Source organism: Microcaecilia unicolor, chromosome 10, assembly GCF_901765095.1.
Source record: "Microcaecilia unicolor chromosome 10, aMicUni1.1, whole genome shotgun sequence".
Classification (NCBI taxonomy): domain Eukaryota; kingdom Metazoa; phylum Chordata; class Amphibia; order Gymnophiona; family Siphonopidae; genus Microcaecilia; species Microcaecilia unicolor.
This window is the reverse complement of record NC_044040.1, coordinates 1,098,770-1,119,513: the sequence shown is the minus strand read 5'-3', so window position 1 is coordinate 1,119,513 and position 20,744 is coordinate 1,098,770. Positions and strand designations below refer to the sequence as shown.

Genomic DNA, 20,744 nt, shown 5'->3' with positions numbered 1-20,744 from the left:
CCCTAGGGTGCCCGGTTGGTGTCCTGGCATGTGAGGGGGACCATTGCACTACAAATGCTGGCTCCTCCCACGGCCAAATGCCTTGGATTTCGCCGGGTTTGAGATCGCCGGCAGTTTTTTCCATTATTGCGGAAAAGCAAAACTGGCGATCTCAAACCCGGCGAAATCCAAGGCATTTCGCCGGCCCACACCATATTATTGAAAAAAAGATGGCCGGCCATCTTTTTTGAAAATACGGTTCCTGCCAGCTGTTGCGCCGCCGCCAAAATAGATCGCCGGCGACCTATTTTGCCGGCGACGTTCGATTATTCCCCTCCATGTTACTCTGGGGGATTCTATATATGGCGTCTAAAATAAAATTGGCGTGGAAATCAATGCCGACAGCATATTCTATAAGCGGCACTTAGATTTAGGTGTAGTATATAGAATACACTTAGTTGCTATCTCAACACCTAAAACTGCGTGCTTCCATTTACATCAACGAAAACATGGTTTAAATCCCATCGTGTAGATTTAGGCTCACTGTGCCATATTCTATAACAATGTGCATAAATTTCAAAACGCCCATGAAAAATCCATAACCATGCCCCTTTTTGCTTGCGCTTGTTAGAAGTTAGGCGCTGAGTGAGTTGTGCATGTAAGTTCTAATTATTGCCAATTAGCGCTCATTATTGCTTTTTAAGAGCTGATTAGCTTGTTAAGCCAATTTAGTTACGTTGTTATAGAATACGCTTGGATTTCAGCACAGATCTCTAGGCACGCTGTATACAATCCGGGGGCTGTACTCATAATAGTTGAGCTAAGCTCAACCACCAAAAGTGAATCTCTCAAAATCAAATCCAAATGTCACAAGAGTCCAGGATATAATGCTGGCTTCACTTCACTCAGATTACTAGTATAAATATGAAAAGCCAAAATCCAATTAAAAATTGACTTTGGGGCCTTAATCATCTTCCTACTATGCTTCTTGCCCGTCTCACTCTTCTTTCAATCTCCACTCTTTGAAATCTTAGCTAGCAAAGAAAACAAATCAATGCATTTGCCTTTCAAAATCTTCCATCTCAACTTCTGAGGTACCCAACTATCTAATGGGTCAAAAACAGAGAAAGTATGCCCATACCCTGAAACTTGCATATTGACTGCACTGTTAGCACCAGCTCTGACACTGAACCCAGAAACCATTGAACTACCAGAAGGATCAGCCTTTCAGTCCAACTCCAATAAGGAAATAGACTCAAAAGAATCCAAAACATCCAATTCTGGCACTTGAAGAGGGCCAATCCTTTTGAAGCTCTGCAAGCACGTTTCCCCTTCCAACCAACACTATACAAATTCTCTTATCAACAATTTCCAGACTAATTGCATGCCCTCATTGGCTATCCCTCTTTCAGCCTCCACTGAATCTTCCTGCCCTCTAAAATCTGACCACCAAAAATCTCTCCCCTTCAGACTTGCCCACCAGCAGATTACATTCCTCAACATCTGATGATCCTTTATCTGTTGTCTGTTGAACCAGCTCCAGCTGACCAATTACTTCAAGCAACCACCTCTTTTTTAACTCCTCCTCTACCAGTCTGAGAATACATACCCACAGAAATGGTGTTCTTGGACTTTGATCCACCCTCACCAGCCCCCTTTCTACCTTGAGGCAATGTCCCAGAACTAGCCAGACCCAAACTAACTTCTTCCTGCTCCACAAAACACACAGGCTTCCTAGAAACCCATTTTCCACCACTCTATCCTGCACAAACTCCATCTCCCCACCCTTCCTTGCTACCTTGGAGGCCAACCCCCACCTGCTCTTTACCTCAGTGACATCCCTGACAATCTCAAAACTTACCACTACAACCCAACACCTAAATTCCCCACTACCTTCCTCCTTCTTCCTAAACAACAAACTTACACCAGCAACAGACCCAAATAACTCATAAACACCCCTAGAAAACTCACACACATGCACTTCCACACCAAAAATGTGGCAGGCACTAGGATTGCTGGGACAATCCCGGCTGTGAACTTCCACTCAGCCAGCTACAATGGTCCAACTCTTTTCTCCCCAAACCACTGGAGAGTCAAATACATCACCCACCACTAGCACGTCTCTCTCTCTCTCCACATGAAGCCTCAAGCATCCCCTGGACCCACATTCCACTTACCTTGTGGGACCTGCTACTCACCCCCCCCCCCCCCTATCTGGATCCTGGACAGCAACCTGGAAGACAAGATAAAATTCACCTGGAAGAAAATACCCTCTCACATATCTCCTATTTAACTGCTGCCTCCAAACCCAGTCCCATCTCAGCACCTCAGGTAAGCCTGAGCTTTCAAAACCTTTCCTTAGCCTGGACTCCCCAACCAAATGCCCACCAGAGTATCAACCTCTCTCCTTGCATCAAACCTTTGATGGATTGGTGCACAGCATACCTTGTGCATCAATCAACATCTTCCATTTCCCCTATGTCACTTTCTGTGTCCCTTGGCAGTTTCTAGCCTGACCACAAGGGGAGGGAGGGGTAGGGAACCTCAGATGGGGTGGCAGAGCCATCTTAAAGCATATCCATGTAAAGCTGAGTATATATGCGTATCTCTAATCTATACTGATGAAAGCATCTGGAAATGAAATATAGAAAATATATGGTATTTCATGGTGTTTTGATAAAATATGTTTTTAATGAATGGTTTTGCTGGAGTAGAAGTGGTTTAATATGAAATAAGCCTTCTTCTAATGCTAAGCCAGCAATTTCTCCATGAGAACTTAAATTTCCAGACTTAATTTCTTCTCATCATGCAATAAGATTTCATATTCACTGACATAGTTTATATATAAAAACCTAAATGTTAATATGTGCCTTAACTGAATGTTACAGATTCAGCTTTGAAAATTAAATCTGATATCTTTGAAAATAAGCCAAAGAAAGTATTTTTAAATTCTTCCTCTGCCTTTTAAGTGAGTGTGTGTGGGTTGTTTTTTTTTTGTTTTTGTAATGCTCCTACTGAGAAATTTTTTAACATATTTAGCAAAAGTGAACAGTGCAACGAATCAAAATGGACTTTTATTATGTCTTTTTCTGTCTTGCTGGTTGGGAATTAATTTTACACATTGGTCATTTTCTTGTGCCAAACATTTTTCAATGTATTAAAGTCATAATGTTATTGAGAATATATTAGTCAAAATATAAGCTGGTGTTAGTGAAAACAATATGTGTCAAAGTTGGTGTGAGTGTGCGGTCTAAAATCAAAGGTAGCAGACTGGAATGTCTTGGATATCTTATTTTGTACTGGATGAATCATTTTATGAGAATTTGGCATTCCCATTTTTATAAAAAATGCCACCTTGGGGATTAATGTTGCATATTTTGTATGAGAACAGTCAAAACTTGGCAGATTTTGGTTGAAACAATGAAATGCTTTCGCAGTATCTTATAAAAATAGGTAGACCAAATTTTGATATAATGAAAAACACAATGCCAATTGGTCATTAATATTTTAATTCTAGGATGAACAATTAAGATGAAAAAGGGATTTACTTTGTAATGATTTGCAGGTTAGAGTTTTGTATATAAAGTTGTGTGACTATTGTTCCTTTCGCTTAACTATTCATATTAAAAACTACTGCAAAACTAATTCGTTTCATTCTTTCTCTGCTTAGGTTCGTATATTTACATTTTCTGTTGGCCAACACAATTACGATAAAGGACCTATAAAGTGGATGGCCTGCAATAACAAAGGTACTGTTCAAAGATTTACTTTCTTAAAGATGAAAGAATAGCTGTCTTGTTATTTAGGAGCTTTTTAATACCATCCAGTCAGAAATCTAAATAATTACATAATAATAGACATCAAAGAAAAGAGATCCCAGGGAATCATCAAAAGCATTACTTGAAGACAGATCATTAAAAATTCTAGTCCCTTTTACTAAGCCGTGTAGGTGCCTACCATGTGCAACGCAAATTTGGAATTCCCGCTCGGCTACTGCGTGGCCCGAGCGGTCATTTCATTTTGTACGTGCGTCCACTACTCATGCCAGAAAATAATTTTCTGGCGCGCGGCGCTAACCGGGCAGCAAAAGGCATTCTACGCATTACAGCCCGGTTGACGCGTGAGACCTTACCGCTAAGTCCATGGGTGGTGGCAAGGTCTCAGATCCAAAATGAACACAAGCCAATTTTCATTTTGCCACACATCCATTTTCGGCCAAATTTTTTTAAAAGGCATTTTTTTACAGGTGTGCTGAAAAAAATGGATCTGCACGCATCCAAAACAAGCACTTACACTAGCGCAGGCCATTTTTCAGCACACCTTAGTAAAAGGACCCCTAAATCTTCTAAACGGCTCTCCCAGAAACCCTAAATTTCTCTTCGATATGCCTATTTCCCAAGAAACCCTAAATTTGTCTTCGATATGCCTATTTTCCAAAAGTTAACAGTCAGGGCTTACTTTTCTAGAGGAATGAACAGTTCTGCCACTTCTTCCCAGGCAATTATTGCAGACTACTCCCTTCCAGGTAATTTGTAGGGAAGAGGAGGGGTGAGCCTGGAGCAGAAGAGGGAACAATCATCCAGCCCCTCTTGTAATGGTATTCTTCCCCTAGCCTTCCCATCCTTTCTGACTAAAAAGACAGGGAACAACCATGAAGTGATGAAAAAACCTGGAGTTGGCCATGATTGTCAAAAAGACGTCACAGGAATCAGTTGTCAGATCATATAGCAACTTTATTGTATAACCTGACATGGACCATGTTTCAGCCTTTGCCTGTGTCAGGGGTCTAAAAACAAATACATATTAAATAACATATAAAAACAAGAGATCATGTGGACAAAAACAGTAAAATGGAACAAAATAAGCGGGTGTCCCTCCACATTCAACCTTATGGGTTAACATCAAAATCTTATACGTGGACCTACACTCCAGTGGGAGCCAATAATAGTGAACATATAATGGTGTAACGTGTTTGCGCCATCCAAAATCTCCAAAGAGTATAATCTTAGCATTTTATAGTGTATGCAATCTCTTTAGCAAATAGCAGGCAATCTCCAAATAGACTGTGTTTCCATAGTCCAATTTAGCAATGACCAAGGAATGAAGAAATAAATGCAGTCTAGTTATCAAAATATGGCCGCACCAAACGCAACCTCCATAATACATAAAATCCTGAGCTCAAATTTTAACTGTGTATCCAGGACCTCTCCCAAATAAAAAAAAATTAATCACATAAGGCCACCCGACCTTCTAAAAAATTAGGCAACTTCAATGGCCTAACTAAATGCCCTGTTAGCCAACAAGCTCTAGATTTATCAATATTCAAACACAAACTAGACAGTCATTCAAGATTTCCAATTTTGGAGCATGAGGATCACAATAGCTAATTAGTAGTATATCATCTGCATATACATAAACATCAGTCAAATATGTCTGAATCAGCCTAACGAAAGGTGCTAAGAACAAATTAAATAAAATAGGGGATAAAAGTGACTTTTAAGGTACCCCACAAACAACTTTATGGACTGCAGATGGAATACCACCTTCCTGCAAAAAATTCATCCAGTTAAGAAAGACGAAAGCCAATCCATAACGTGATCCCTAAGACCCAAACCAGATAGCCTCTTTAATAACAACTGGCGATCTAGTAGATCAAAAGCTGATGTCAAGTCTAACAATTTTGCCAAAGCAACCTTCCTCCATCCACCTATCTTCTAACATTGGAAAGAAGCAAAGTCAATAAAGTTTCCATCCCATGACCTGTTCTAAAACCTGACTGGTAGGGACTAAAGGCTTCCATCCTGTCAACATAATCGACCAATTGAGTCAACATGATCTTATCCACCAACTTTGCAGGAGAACAGGGATTATAGATCGGTCTGTAGTTGGATATATCTCCACAGTCCTGGCCGGTTAAATAGCGCTGAATACTGGCCAGCAAGAAGCCAGGGCACAGCCAGCACACCTCAGCTGCAACTGAAATAAAAGGTTTTCTACCTCTTCCTGATGCAATCCAGCCCTCTCATGATTGACTAAGCCTTCTCCTGATCCCTGAATCCCTCAATGCCGTGTCATTCTCCGAAGACGGTGGTGGGAGAGGTAGAAGGTCAGCTTCATGTGATACAGTCCTAGATCAATGTGGGGCTATCATTTTGCACTCACTTTATCAGATCCACACATATTCTTTCTGGGCCATATATGCACGTAATTATACCTACTTCTAAATAAGCACAAATGTGTACACTTATATTCCCAGGGAATTTTATAAAGGGATATGTGTCTATATGATCTGATAACTAAACCATCCTGCTATAGTTACCAATCAGAGGCATAACTTATTTATTTACTACATTTATATCCCACCCTCTAACTTGTTTAAGGTTATTTATGTACATTCAGGTCAATATTCAGCCAGGATAGTCGATGTTTCTGCAGATGAGTTAAACCAGGCTATTTAGCATTGATGATTAGATATTGACGGGTGGTGAATTTTCGGATAGGGTGGTCAGCGCAGGCACTATCTGGGTAGGGTCGATGTTGACTGCACTGTATTAAGTAGCTAATTGGACACCCTTTTTGCTGTCCTCACATTAATCGGATGGTTTTCCAGTTAGCAGATGGAAAATCGCTGCCAGCTGAATAACTGCAGGGACCACCCCTTGCTCTGTCCACAGACCACCACAGCGCTTTCTAGGTAACACTGTAATAATTTTTAGCAGGATAATCCAGATAAAACTGGGGGAATTGAGAATAACTGAAGGAGGAAAATGAAGATTTTCTTATAGCTCTATGATCTGATTGATTTTGAGAACCATGGTGACGAATAAGTTTACTAAACGAGTCAGGATGGTTAATGTTTATTTGGAGATGTTGAAATGATTTGTATATGTTTGTTTTGTGATTGTTTTTTATTATGTGTTTTTATTTGTAAGCTGTCTAGAACATTGTGGATTGTGTGGGTTAACCCATGTAATCACTTAGGGTAATAAACTATAATATAGTTATTACTTAAAACATCAGTTTGTTAAGTATGTGGCAAACACTTAATCCATTTAAGGTTCCTGAAAATGTAATTATTTACATAATTGAAACCTCGAATCTCCCAATAAGGGAAAACAGAAAACTATTAATAACCCACTATCCTCAAAGGTGTCCAGTTACTATCATCGGTTTCTGAGAAATGGAAAAAAAAAAAGAATCTGTACCAAAACCTCCCCAAGGGAGACAAACAAGTGATTTAAAAAAGCCTCTGCACCCTATGGAAACTCCCAACAGTGGAGCAATCCAGGCACTCAATGGAAAAGTTCTTTAAAAAAAAGTCAGAACACACAAAGTGAGCCTAAATTCTCAAGCATGCTTAGAAGATCTTCACACTCCATACTCAGCTGTAACTCAAACAGTCCCTCTGGTTGCTCATTAGTATCCTAAGGGTTACAATGTCGACATTGCTGTAAGGAGTCTAAACTGGCAGTGTATTTATTATTTATTTATTTTTTTTATTTATTTATTGCATTTGTATCCCACATTTTCCCACCTCTTTGGAGGCTCAGTGTGGCTTACAATGTGTCGCTATTAGTAGATAGTAGATTAAAGAGAGAGCAGTTATTGTTACATAGAAAGTAGCATGATTGTGTACTGCTCACTATCCATGAAACCTCAAAAAGTTTGCCTTGTTGAATTTGCAGCTTCAGTAGGAATACTACTTTACAGAACTTTCACTTTTATCACCATGACACAAGATGGCCATGGATTACAAAAACACCCACCTCAGCGATCACCAATCAGCTGGCAAATCAAATTTAAAGGGGAAGTCCGCGAGGAACCTAGTAAAATGCAGTACACTCTATATTTCTATTTAAACCTCTAGGTTCCACACTATCCAATTCCAAAATCCATCGTTGCTCCCTTCAATGATTGTGTTAGTTATACATTTTTAAAATAAATAAATATGTAGATATTCTACTTAATAATTAAGAGCGGCTAGATGTCCTGGTGATTCACAGAGATTCCTGCCTACCTATATCTGATTTGTATATTTAGTTTCTATGTTACATACACCTTATGTGTCAAGTAACTATTGTAGGTTACAGATCTATGCACAGTAAATGTCTCTTAAAAAGATGGTTTCATGGAGTTTTCCACCTATATTACAATGTTTTCCTAGAGGTGGTGGAACCACAATTGAGTAGATTAGAATGTTTCTGTTCTAAATACGGACACCGCAAACTTGATCTTTTTTCCCTCTTTTCTGATGTTCTAAAGGTTACTATTATGAAATCCCTTCTATTGGGGCAATTAGAATCAACACACAGGTAAGGCATGTTGCATTCAAATGAATTTGCAGGGGAAGGTTTCTGTCCTGGACTTAAGACACTTTCTAGACTTCATAGTCCATCGAGTGAGCTGTATTACTGATACGTATTTCTCAAGAGGAGCTGATAGCACAAACCATTTGACAAAACAAATGGAAGTCTTGCGTGTAGTAAATCAGATGCAGCTTAATTTGCACCACAGTGACCAAAGAGCAGTAGCTCATTACTACAGGGATAGTCACTCCTGTAGTAAATGAATAACGCTGATTGTCAACATCCTCGCAAGCATTGTTATTCACACTGCCCAGGAGCACCAATATTCCCACCAATAACAGTAATCCTCCCAATGGTTCTCCAATCAGATTGCCCTTCCTGATTCCCAGTCGATTTACCCCTCTCAAAGAACCTCCCCTCCATTCCTCAAGTGCTTGCCCAACCATCCTGTAGGCTCTCCTGGGCCTGCTGTGCAAAATCCCTGGAATCTAGAGGGGTCAGGCAAGTGTGATCCCTAGTCACTACTCACCCTCACTGGCACTAGGTTCAACATGGTGCCAGCGAACGGAAAGGGCAAAAGTCCGGGAGTCTTTAAGGCAGGAGACATTTGATTAGGGGGTCTTCAGGAGGGAGAAATTAGGAAATTGATTGGGGACTTTAGGAAGGGGGGTTATTATTTGTGGAGGGGCATGAGCAGTTTAGCTGTCCCATGTAAGAAGTGGCTGGGAACATGGCAGCCTGATACTTCTTCAGTCAGTCTTGTTAGGCTGGTGATTGTATGTTGAACTGAGCACTTTTCTCACTTTCAATATTTGAATTATCATTGTATGAGTGTTGAGGTTATTTTAGTTTATTTACATTTGGTTTATTTGATTATTGTGTACTTTAGATTTGAGAGACAGGAAAAATAATGCCAACTTTTTGCTGGTGTTATTTTTCCAGGAATAACACAGCTTGTGGTGTCCACTGTAGGCTGTGATATTCAATTTATACAGTAAAGATGTGGTTTGCATGTTTTTCATCTCATTACTGTTACCTGTGGTATCTTAAAGTATGCAATTGCCCTTTTAAGGATGTTAAGAAGCAAATAATTCATGTTATGGTCATAAAACACCTTCGTAACTCTCGCCTTTAGTTTCTGTTATTTTCCTGTGATCTTTTCTTACTTCTCTTAAAATCTACAATACTGTTTTGACTAGATGGCTTAAAGGAATCATCTCAATATTATATAAACTCATAGGAGCCAACTTTTCAAAATTATTGGGGGTGCTAAGCCGAGTGGAAATAATTCCTTGTATGTGTGCAAGGAAGGGTTTTCTCAATATTGGGAGCGCTCAGGCATCCACAGAGTCAGTTCCTACGAATGAACTTGATGGAGACTCCAAAAATGGTGGTCTGGTTGGAATGAATGGAAACCACAATTTCAATTTGGCCTTAATTGACATCAAGATTAAGAGTTTCAGCAGAGAGGACAGATGTGCAGATGGAATTACTTTTTTATCTTTAAAGATGATCCCTTCAGTGCATGGTTGAGGCACATTGATAAGTCAGTAAGGGGAAACCATGCCCTAAATCAGTTCTGTGGTGAACACCAGTCTCCAGTGATGTTAGTCTAATGCTTTTCATGAGTATAAAAATGTCACTAAAATTATACAAAAAAGAAAAAAGGAGTGGCCCTGAAACACAGCTTTCAGTATCTGATCCCTTCAAACATTAAAGGGACTTAGTCTAATGCCATAAGCTCCTGACAGAATCGTCATAAAACCAATTAATTTTTATGAGGTAGGAACTGAATATTCAGAACTTGTCACTTTGTAGTTAAAAACACACCTGAATGAACTGTAATAAGAAAGTCTAAGCCAGAACGTGCTGCTGAATTTATTACAGTTAAATGAGTTAGAAAGTGCTGACTGCTGGGGGCTGAATTTCACCCAGATATTCAATTCCAGGCCTAATCCAGCTCCGGCATTGAGTGTCCGGGTCTGGTTCCCTGCCTGAAGTTACCTGGGGAGCAGCTGATGTTCAAACAGGTGCTATCCTATATTAATGCAGGTTGAACATCATTGCTAACCAGGTAAGTCCCAGCGGTGCCCTCAATCTGCCCCCCAGACCAGTGTTAAATGTGCCTGAATCTGTGCCCTGAGGCCAGGCAGTGGGATGTAACTAGCAGGGGCTTTGTTACCCAGCTAAATCCTTTAGAATAAATACCCCAGTAATTTTACCTTTTAATGAGATTGTGTGTGTGTGTGTGTGTGTGTGCATACATGCATGTGTTTGCTTGTATGTCTCTGTGCATGTATGTGTACATGTGTGTGCATCCTTGCATGTGTGCGTCTGCTTGTGTATGTGTATGCATATGTGTATACTATCCCTGGGAGGCCATTGAAAGTGTGACATGCTTGTGTGTGTGAGAGTATGCATGTGTGTGTATATACACTATCCCTGGAAGGTCATTCTACGGGTGATATGTGCTTGCATGTCTCTCTACATTCACACTATCCCTGGGAGGTCATTGTGTGATATGTGCTTGTGTGTATATATACACTATCCCTGGAAGGTCATTGTACGGGTGATATGTGCTTGTATGTGTACGGGCATGTGTGTGTGTACATGAATGTGTGCTTGTGTATGTGTGTGTACATGTGTGTGTATATTTATACATGCTATCCCTGGGAAGTCATTGAAAGTGTGACGTGTTTGTGTTATGTGTGTATGTGTACATATGCGTGTACACATACACACGTATGCGTGTACATGCATGTGTGTGTATACACACTATCCCTGGGATGTCATTGTAAGTGTGCTATGTGCTTGTGTGTATACTTGTGTGTCTGTGTGTATATGTCTGTATATATACACTATCCCTGGGATGTCACTGTAAGTGTGCTATGTGCTTGTGTGTATACTTGTGTGTCTGTGTGTATGTGTCTGTATATATACACTATCCCTGGGAGGCCATTGAAAGTGTGACATGCTTGTGTGTATGAGAGTATGCATGTGTGTGTATATACACTATCCCTGGAAGGTCATTCTACGGGTGATATGTGCTTGCATGTCTCTCTACATTCACACTATCCCTGGAAGGTCATTCTACGGGTGATATGTGCTTGTATGTGTACGTCAAGTGTGCTTGTACATGAATGTGTGCTTGTGTATGTGTGTGTACATGTCTGTGTGTGTATTTATACATGGTATCCCTGGGAAGTCATTGAAAGTGTGACGTGTTTGTGTTACGTGTGTATGTGTACATATGCGTGTACATGCATGTGTGTGTATACACACTATCCCTGGGATGTCATTGTAAGTGTGCTATGTGCTTGTGTGTGTACTTGTGTGTCTGTGTGTATGTGTCTGTATATATACACTATCCCTGGGAGGCCATTGAAAGTGTGACATGCTTGTGTGTGTGAGAGTAAGCATGTGTGTGTATATACACTATCCCTGGAAGGTCATTCTACGGGTGATATGTGCTTGCATGTCTCTCTACATTCACACTATCCCTGGAAGGTCATTGTATGGGTGATATGTGCTTGTATGTGTACGTGCATGTGTGTGTGTACATGAATATGTGCTTGTGTATGTGTGTGTACATGTGTGTGTATATTTATACATGCTATCCCTGGGAAGTCATTGAAAGTGTGACATGTTTGTGTTACATATGTATGTGTACATATGCGTGTATATGCATGTGTGTGTATACACACTATCCCTGGGATGTCATTGTAAGTGTGCTATGTGCTTGTGTGTATACTTGTGTGTCTGTGTGTATATGTCTGTATATATATACACTATCCCTGGGATGTCATTGTAAGTGTGCTATGTGCTTGTGTGTATACTTGTGTGTCTGTGTGTATATGTCTGTATATATATACACTATCCCTGGGATGTCATTGTAAGTGTGACATGCTTGTGTGCGTGAGAGTATGCATGTGTGTGTATATACACTATCCCTGGAAGGTCATTCTACGGGTGATATGTGCTTGCATGTCTCTCTACATTCACACTATCCCTGGGAGGTCATTGTGTGATATGTGCTTGTATGTATATATACACTATCCCTGGAAGGTCATTGTATGGGTGATATGTGCTTGTATGTGTACGTGCATGTGTGTGTGTACATGAATGTGTGCTTGTGTATGTGTGTGTACATGTGTGTGTATATTTATACATGCTATCCCTGGGAAGTCATTGAAAGTGTGACGTGTTTGTGTTACGTGTGTATGTGTACATATGCGTGTACATGCATGTGTGTGTATACATACTATCCCTGGGATGTCATTGTAAGTGTGCTATGTGCTTGTGTGTATACTTGTGTGTCTGTGTGTATATGTCTGTATATATATACACTATCCCTGGGATGTCATTGTAAGTGTGCTATGTGCTTGTGTGTATACTTGTGTGTCTGTATGTATATGTCTGTATATATATATACACTATCCCTGGGATGTCATTGTAAGTGTGCTATGTGCTTGTGTGTATACTTGTGTGTCTGTATGTATATGTCTGTATATATATATACACTATCCCTGGGATGTCATTGTAAGTGTGCTATGTGCTTGTGTGTATACTTGTGTGTCTGTGTGTATATGTCTGTATATATACCGTATACACTATCCCTGGGATGTCATTGTAAGTGTGATTTGTGCTTATATGTGTGTGTACATACATGTATGTGTCTGTATTATGTGCTGTAAAACCCGTACAATATTTTTGCTCTCTTTCTACAGGAATATTTAGATGTTTTGGGAAGACCGATGGTTTTAGCTGGAGAAAAAGCCAAACAAGTCCAATGGACCAATGTCTATTTAGATGCTCTGGTACGACCTGCATGACCTTTATTATACTGTGAAGAATTTCATTTTTAACTATTTACTGCCATTGAGTTGAATTATAGCATTTTTTATTATGTGATGCTTCCATGTAACCATTTTATCAAACATATAAACGGCGAGTGACTGACTCACTCGTAAATGCGCAGTAGAGACTTTCCTCTCTGTCCCGCCCCCGCGTCAATACGTGATGACGGGGGTGGGGGGGGTGGGACAGAGAGGGAAACTGCGCTGCCGAGGTTGCTACCGCTCCCCCCCCACCTCGGAGTCACCGCTGCCGCCCCCCCTTCACCCGGCCCAGGCCCTCTCTTCCCTTCTGAACTTACACATCCATTTGCCGAACACAGCAACGCACATGAGCTCAGCTGCCCCTTCCTTCTCTGCCTGTGTCCCGCCCTCGCTGACATTACATCACAGGAGGGCGGGGCCACAGGCAGAGAAGGAAGGGCCCACGGCAGCTGAGCTGATGTGCGTTGCTGCATTCGGCAAATGGATGTGTAAGTTCAGAAGCGAAGAGAGGGCCCGGGCCGGGTGGAGGGGGGGCGGCAGCGGTGACTCTGAGGTGGGGGGGGAGCGGCGGCGACCTCGCGGAGAGGGGAGGGGAAGGAAAACCCCAATACCAGCCCGTTTTTACGGGCTCAACGGCTAGTCTAGACATAAAATGAGTGATGCCTTCAAGGGTACAAGTAGAAAGCCGTGTACACATTGAAATACTAAACGGATGCACGTGATTTTTATTTATTCATGTATCAGAGCTTTCATACATTTGCTGCCCTTTTCAGTAATTTTAATAGTAGTAACTCTGACCAAACCATATGTGGAATTCAGTCTCAGTATTCTGGCTCTCACAGAACTTTTGCAAATTAAAATTGTATTAAATTCATTTAATTAAATGCTCGGACTCTTGTATTGAGCCTACCTTTAACATCTGTCTAAACCTACATATTATATCTTAAACTGTCTGCATCTCTCCACTTTTCGTCTTTTCTGGATTGCTTGTGAGTGGTAATTCTATCTGTGTGTTATGTCTGCAGTGTGTTTTAAGCAAAAGCTGTTTTTCAGTAGAATTCTAATTGCGTTATCATAAAACTTGGCTTGTTAGAGGATTCTAAAATCGAACAATTCAGCTTCACTCCATCTTCTATATTCCGTTTGAGACCCCAATGCTTCATGAGGACTTTACTATAATTCAATTAGATGAAGCCTTGGTTTAATAAAATTATAGTAAGAGGTAGGCTGGTGATAGCTGACTAATTTACTAGTCATGCAAAATGACTTCATTGTAGAACAGCAATTGGCCATGTCATAGCTCTCAATGAGTGAACTTCTTTCATCTTAAAAAAATATCTTTGGTTTTTTTTTTCAATTAAATATCTTTTTTAATTTACTTATAAATCTTGTGTGCTGAGTTTGAATAAGGCTAAGACATGCCAAGCTGCTTTTTTAGGGGACTGGGGTACACTGTGGAGGGATGTGCTTTCGTTATCTTGCATTCAGTTCATTTTGGAATCTTAAAAATCCATTACCCACAAAATCAATTGCTTATTAACCTACACGTTTTGGGCTCCTTTTACAAAGCCACGCTAGCAATTCTGGCACAGCAAATGCGATGAAGCCCAAAGGAATTGGATGGCTTTGTTGCCTTTGCCATGCCAAAATTGTAAAAAGATTGCTTTGTGTATTCGAACACATTTTTTAAAAAGTTATTAAAAGTGTAAAATAAACTTTTAAAACACCTCTCAATTAGAGGAAAAAAAACACATACAATGAAAATAAACTAAAAGTTCTTTATCTGCACAAAACCCTAATCCTACGAAACAATGGGACTGTTTGTGAATGTTATCTAACATCATAAGATGACCAACTCCAGAATATAGTTAGTTATTTAATTTACACATTTATATACCACATAAATCAAAGTGGTGTACAATAAAAACCATTCAAAATAAAATATATAATTGTGAACAGGTCCTGAAGTTACACAGTGGCATATTTAAAACATGTAGGAGAAAATATTTTTCACTCAAAGTATAGTTAAGCTCTGGAACTGATTACCAGAGAAAGTGGTAAAAGCAGTTAATACACCATTATTAATGCAGACCTGGGAAAGACACTGCTTGTCCTTGGGATTAAGTATCATGCGATCTTGCCAGTTTGTGGGACTCTGTCCAGAAACAGGATACTGGTTTGACCCAGTAGGGCAATTCGTATGTTCATATGATTTGTACATGTCATACATTATAATGACTCTCAGTCCTGTTCTAAACCAGTGATCCATGCATCCAGGCCAATGTAATATGGAGGCATATTTTCAAAGCACTTAGACTTACAAAGTTACGTGGAGGGGCATTTTCGATATGATGTCTAAGTCTGGCTTTGGATGTTTTGCTCAAACTGTCCAAAATCTGAATATAAAAGAAGGTCATTTTCAAAAAGGAAAAAATCTTTTTTTTTTTTTAAATACTGTTTTGAACAAGGTTTTGTGATTTGGACGTTTTTGGTTTTTTTTTTTTTGGTCCATTAAAAAAAAAAAAAAAAGTCCAAGTGCAAAACGCACAAAATCAAGCCATATGGATGTAGGAGGAGCCTGCATTTTTAGTAGACTGGTCCCGCAGACATCCCAAGAGATAAATGGGGCACCCTAGGGGGCACTACAGTGGACTTCAAAAACATGCTCCCAGATACACATCTCACCCTTGCTCCCTTATTTTGTCTGCTGAGCCCCCCAAATCCCAGTACCCCCAACTGTACACCACTACAGTAGCCGTTAAGGGTGAAGGGGTTACCTATATGTGGGTACAGTGGGTTTCTGGTAAGTTTTGGAGGGCTCACAGTTTCCACCTCAAATGTGAAAGGTAGAGAGATAGGGACCTGAGTCCCCGAAGCCATGGTGCACTGCACTGACCACTACACTACTCCAGGGACCTGCCTTCTGCTGTAATAGACCTGTCTTTAACATCTGAGGCTGTCATAGAGACTGGGAAGTCATATTTTTATTCACATTTTGGGGGGGTTGGGAGGTGTATTGGGGGGTGAGAGCCCTCCAGTGGTGATCTGGTCATTTAGGGCACCCTTTTGTGCCTTATTCATTATAAAAATAGGTCTAGCTCAAATCATCTTTGTTTTAGTCCTGGACCATTTTATTTTGTTCCATTATGGCTGTAAAATGTCCAAGTCCTAGGAACGCCTAAATCCCGCCCTTAACACACCCCCCCAACACACACCCTTGTTTTTTTGAACGTACTTCTGACGGACTTTAAAGAAAAACGTCTAAAAATTTGTTCAAAAAATATTGATTTGGACATGTTTGTGAGAAAAACGTCAAAAATGCTGTTTTATGCCACTTTCTAGATGTTTTTCTGTTTTGAAAATGAGATCCATAGTAACCTATGGAAATTTGTAAGTCTGTGCTTTGAAAATGAGCCTCCAATCTATTGTAATCCTCTGCTTGCCCTTTGGGGTAATTTCATAATAATTCTTTTGCATTTGAAAATTACTTTACGAACTTACACCCTAAACATGGGCGAGGATGTGAAAAAACATGTAGTATATAGGTATTACTGGATGGTTTGTGTGCTGGATTACTTCCTACGTAGCAAGATTTTTAGCACACTAAAAGTCAGTGATCATTGGGAAGTAACACACTGCACTAATACGAGCACAGTTAGAATAGAAGCTCCTCACTCTATAACCTACTAATAGGATCCAACCCTAGGTTCTATATATATATATATATATATATATATATATATATATATATATATATGGTGCTTAAGATGCGGACGCAATTTAATCTAATAACGAGTCCTTAACTTTCAAAAATTGGGTGCTAACAACCGATTATTAAACTTAATCAGTGCTCATCTGACTGTGCGTTATTCTATAAAGCATGGCACCTAACTCTACTAGTGTGTAACTCAAAAGGGGGCATGGACATGGGACGTTCCAAAAGGTTGCACGTGTCATAGAATAGAGCCTCAGTGCCCCTAATTTGGGTGCCAACATGGAAGTAGTCTCATGTTGGTGTGCACTGTATACACATAGAGCCTACCACATCTTTGTAGAGGGGCCATTAATCTTTCTTTCACTTTCACAAGTGAAATAATGTTTTACCTTCCCATTGACTTGAGAAGTTAAATAAATCAACCACCAAAGTCTGAAGATTCCCTAGATGGAGACCCTTGGAGATGTGATTCTCAGTTTGGAGACCCATAGATGCTAGGATCCTTCAACCAAGGCTGCCATGTCCCAGGAAAACCCGGCACAGGTCCACAAGCCAAGAAGATACTTCCCAGGAGATGCTGGCTTGGGACACCTGAGCAAAAGCATCCTGCAATTACAAAGGCCCCTATCTCCTACATAATGCCACGTTCCTATTCTTTGCCTTTCTTATCCATCACCCATCATGCAGGGCCCTCTCTTGCTCTTCCAGGGCTTACTTTTAGCCAGTGTTGTCCTCCCTTCCTCATATGGTTCTGTCATCCGCCATCTTGAAAATGGCTGAGGTTCAGCTGATGTCAGTGAATAGTCCTGTTACTTTGGCCTGATAATCTAGTAAACCCAATGTTCATCTTTCCTGCAAACAATTCCCTAGCTCTTGAGTATTCTATTCTGTGATTTCTATTCTGCTTTTAAGTTGCGATTCAAAGCGGATCACAGAGCAAAGAGAGATCCCAACTGGATAGAATTACATTAAAATCAATAATCTAATCTTAATTTAAAATATATCCATCAAAGTAATTTTTATAAAACAACATTAACAACAAACAAATTTTTAAGACCTTCGAAAAGAATTATAAGGAGTAGTTAAGCAAACTGTTGTAGGTAGATTATTCCATATTTCTGTACCTTGGAATGTTCCCAGATTTCAATCACATGTTTTTTTACAGAAGGGACATTGAGAGACAGATTTAGCATGGGGTACTATACATCTATATATCAGTAAGTGCACAGATTTCCAATTTTTATCCTACTTCCATTTTAAATTTCTTAAATTTGCTGTATTAATAAACATTAGTAAAGTCAGTCCTAAGATTTATTATTTTTTAATTGTTTTTGTGATTCATTTGCAGAAATTTAGGCTCACTTATTTGTCAGTAACATGTAATTATTTGATTGAATTATCTGAAGAATTATGGAAACAGTATCTTCAATATACAGTTGACATTTCATTATGTATCTATTTCTGGACCAGTTCAGAATTTATCTTCCAGCTTATCTTCTGGTTCTTGTAAATCAGACATGTACAAGGAAATAAGCAAAGCTTAGTACAATTAAGAGCTGTCCTGCTACAGATATACGAGTTGAATGCACTCACCTCAGTTGCCAACGCATAACCTTCCAATGCAATATATTTACTTAAATTTCACATGGTCACTGAGTCTGGTCTGGATTACTGTAAAATGCTGTTTTTTAAACATCTATCTTGCATCAGACTAGGACATTAGGTTATCTGGCAGAACCATTTGGTACATCTCATAATATTTTCTGGGGCCAGAATTTCATTGACCAGGCTTTTTCTTGCTGGTGTTGATGTATTTTCTGGAAGTAGAGGGTATCATGAAATAAACTGATGCTGTTTGATACTGGGCAGCTTTTAATATGCTAGTAAAACCCCAAATTCAGGTACCGTTTTGATCACTCAATTGGACCCTATGTAGTGTATGTATGATCCTGTCTGCTGACATATTTATCTGTTTCTGTGTAAAATAAAAGATCAGGACCAAATTTTCAAAGGTAGTTTATCTGGGCCCCATCTGAATTTTACTACTACTACTACTTAACATTTCTAGAGCGCTACTAGGGTTACGCAGCGCTGTACAAAATAAACAAAGAAGGACGGTCCCTGCTCAAAGGAGCTTACAATCTAAGTAACGAAATGTCAAGTTGGGCAGTCTAGGTTTCCTGGGCAGAGGTGTAGAGGTTAGGTGCCGAAGGCGACATTGAAGAGGTGGGCTTTAAGCAGAGATTTGAAGATGGGCAGGGAGGGGGCTTGGCGTATGGGCTCGGGGAGTTTGTTCCAAGCGTGGGGTGAGGCGAGGGAAAAAGGGCGGAGTCTGGAGTTGGCGGTGGTGGAGAAGGGTACTGAAAGGAGGGATTTGTTTTGAGAGCAGAGGGTACGGGTAGGAACGTAAGGGGAGATGAGGGTTGAGAGGTAAGGAGGGGCTGTAGATCGAGTACATTTGTAGGTTAGTAGCAGAAGCTTGAATTGAATACGGTACCTGATCGGAAGCCAATGAAGTGACTTGAGGAGAGGAGTGGTATGAGTGTATCAGTTCAGGCGGAAGATAAGACGTGCGGCAGAGTTCTGAACGGACTGAAGGGGGGATAGGTGGCTAAGTGGGAGACCAGTGAGGAGCAGGTTGCAGTAGTCAAGGCAAGAGGTAACGAGGGAGTGGATGAGAGTTCGGGTGGTGTGCTCAGAGAGGAAAGGGTGGATTTTGCTAATGTTATAGAAGAAGAAGCAACAGGTCTTGGCTATCTGCTGGATGTGCGCAGAGAAGGAGAGGGAGGAGTCGAAGATGACACCGAGGTTGCGGGCAGAAGAGACAGGGACAATGAGGGTGTTGTCAACCGAAATAGAGAGTGGAGGTAGAGGAGAAGTGGGTTTGGGTGGGAAGACAAGAAGTGATGCGTAGGAACTAATTCTGTAACAGACACACCCAGTGAGAACCTATGTGGTGTTTGCCCTATAAAGGAAAGCATTTGTAAAATAGCAACGTAACTGCTGAAATATGCACCTAGAATCTGGAAATCAGTCCAAGGTGGGCAGAAGAAGGTGTGAAAGGGATCATAAGGACGGTTGAGTAGTGAGACATGGGGGAGGAACAGCTGAAGGGCAGGAAAACAATATACCGGTCCCAGATGGCTACCTAGGGGCCCCTTTACTAAGCCAGGTAAGGGTCTATGCGCACCCAATGTGTGCCAAAATGGAGTTACTGCCCAGCTACCGCGTGAGACTTTACCGCTAGGTCAATGGCTGGCGGTAAGGTCTCAGACCCAAAATGGACGCACGGCAATTTTCATTTTGCTGCACGTCCATTTTTGGCAAAAATTTTAAAACAGGCGCCTACACTACCACAGGCCATGTTTCATCGCACCTTAGTAAAAGGACCCCCTAGTGAGCAGAGTAGGCAGTTTGAAATAGCCACATTTTAAGAGATTTTCAAAATTTGGAACAGGATGTTTCCACATGAATATGAATAGGAAAAGAATTCTAAAGATGTGGACCAAGATGTGGAAAGACGGATTCTCTAGTAATATTGTGATATATATTGTATGGGCAATTATAGGAGGTGATGACAAACTAGCATTAAAAAAAACATGTTTTCACTATGGAGGAAATGTGTAGGTGGAAGTATAAGTGAAAATCAAAGGTTATTACCAGACATTTTTGCTTGGGAAGAATGGAGGGCATGTAAGGAGCTAGAAGTGGATTACAAGTCATGACAAATTTTAGATGGGAAGTGAGAGGGAATATGTGGTCATGACACTGAACTGAACGGATGCATATCACAGATGAGATTTGAGGCTCAAAATGAATAGAAGTATCGAGGAGAAACCCAAACACCCTCCGTGTATTTTTGAATGGTAGGGTAACATTCCAGAAAAACCACAGATGTGGAAAGAA

At 40.4% G+C, this 20,744-nt stretch overlaps 1 protein-coding gene across 1 annotated transcript in view; it reads left to right on the top strand.

Annotated features, from left to right (window-relative positions):
- Window positions 1-20,744, top strand: part of CACNA2D1 (calcium voltage-gated channel auxiliary subunit alpha2delta 1) — a 578,231-nt gene that overhangs the window by 428,541 nt on the left and 128,946 nt on the right. Inside the window, exons 13-15 of the mRNA XM_030217110.1 lie at window positions 3,650-3,728; window positions 8,242-8,291; window positions 13,013-13,102. Of these exons, the coding sequence (XP_030072970.1) occupies window positions 3,650-3,728; window positions 8,242-8,291; window positions 13,013-13,102 (219 nt within the window). The remainder of the gene's footprint in view (window positions 1-3,649; window positions 3,729-8,241; window positions 8,292-13,012; window positions 13,103-20,744) is intronic.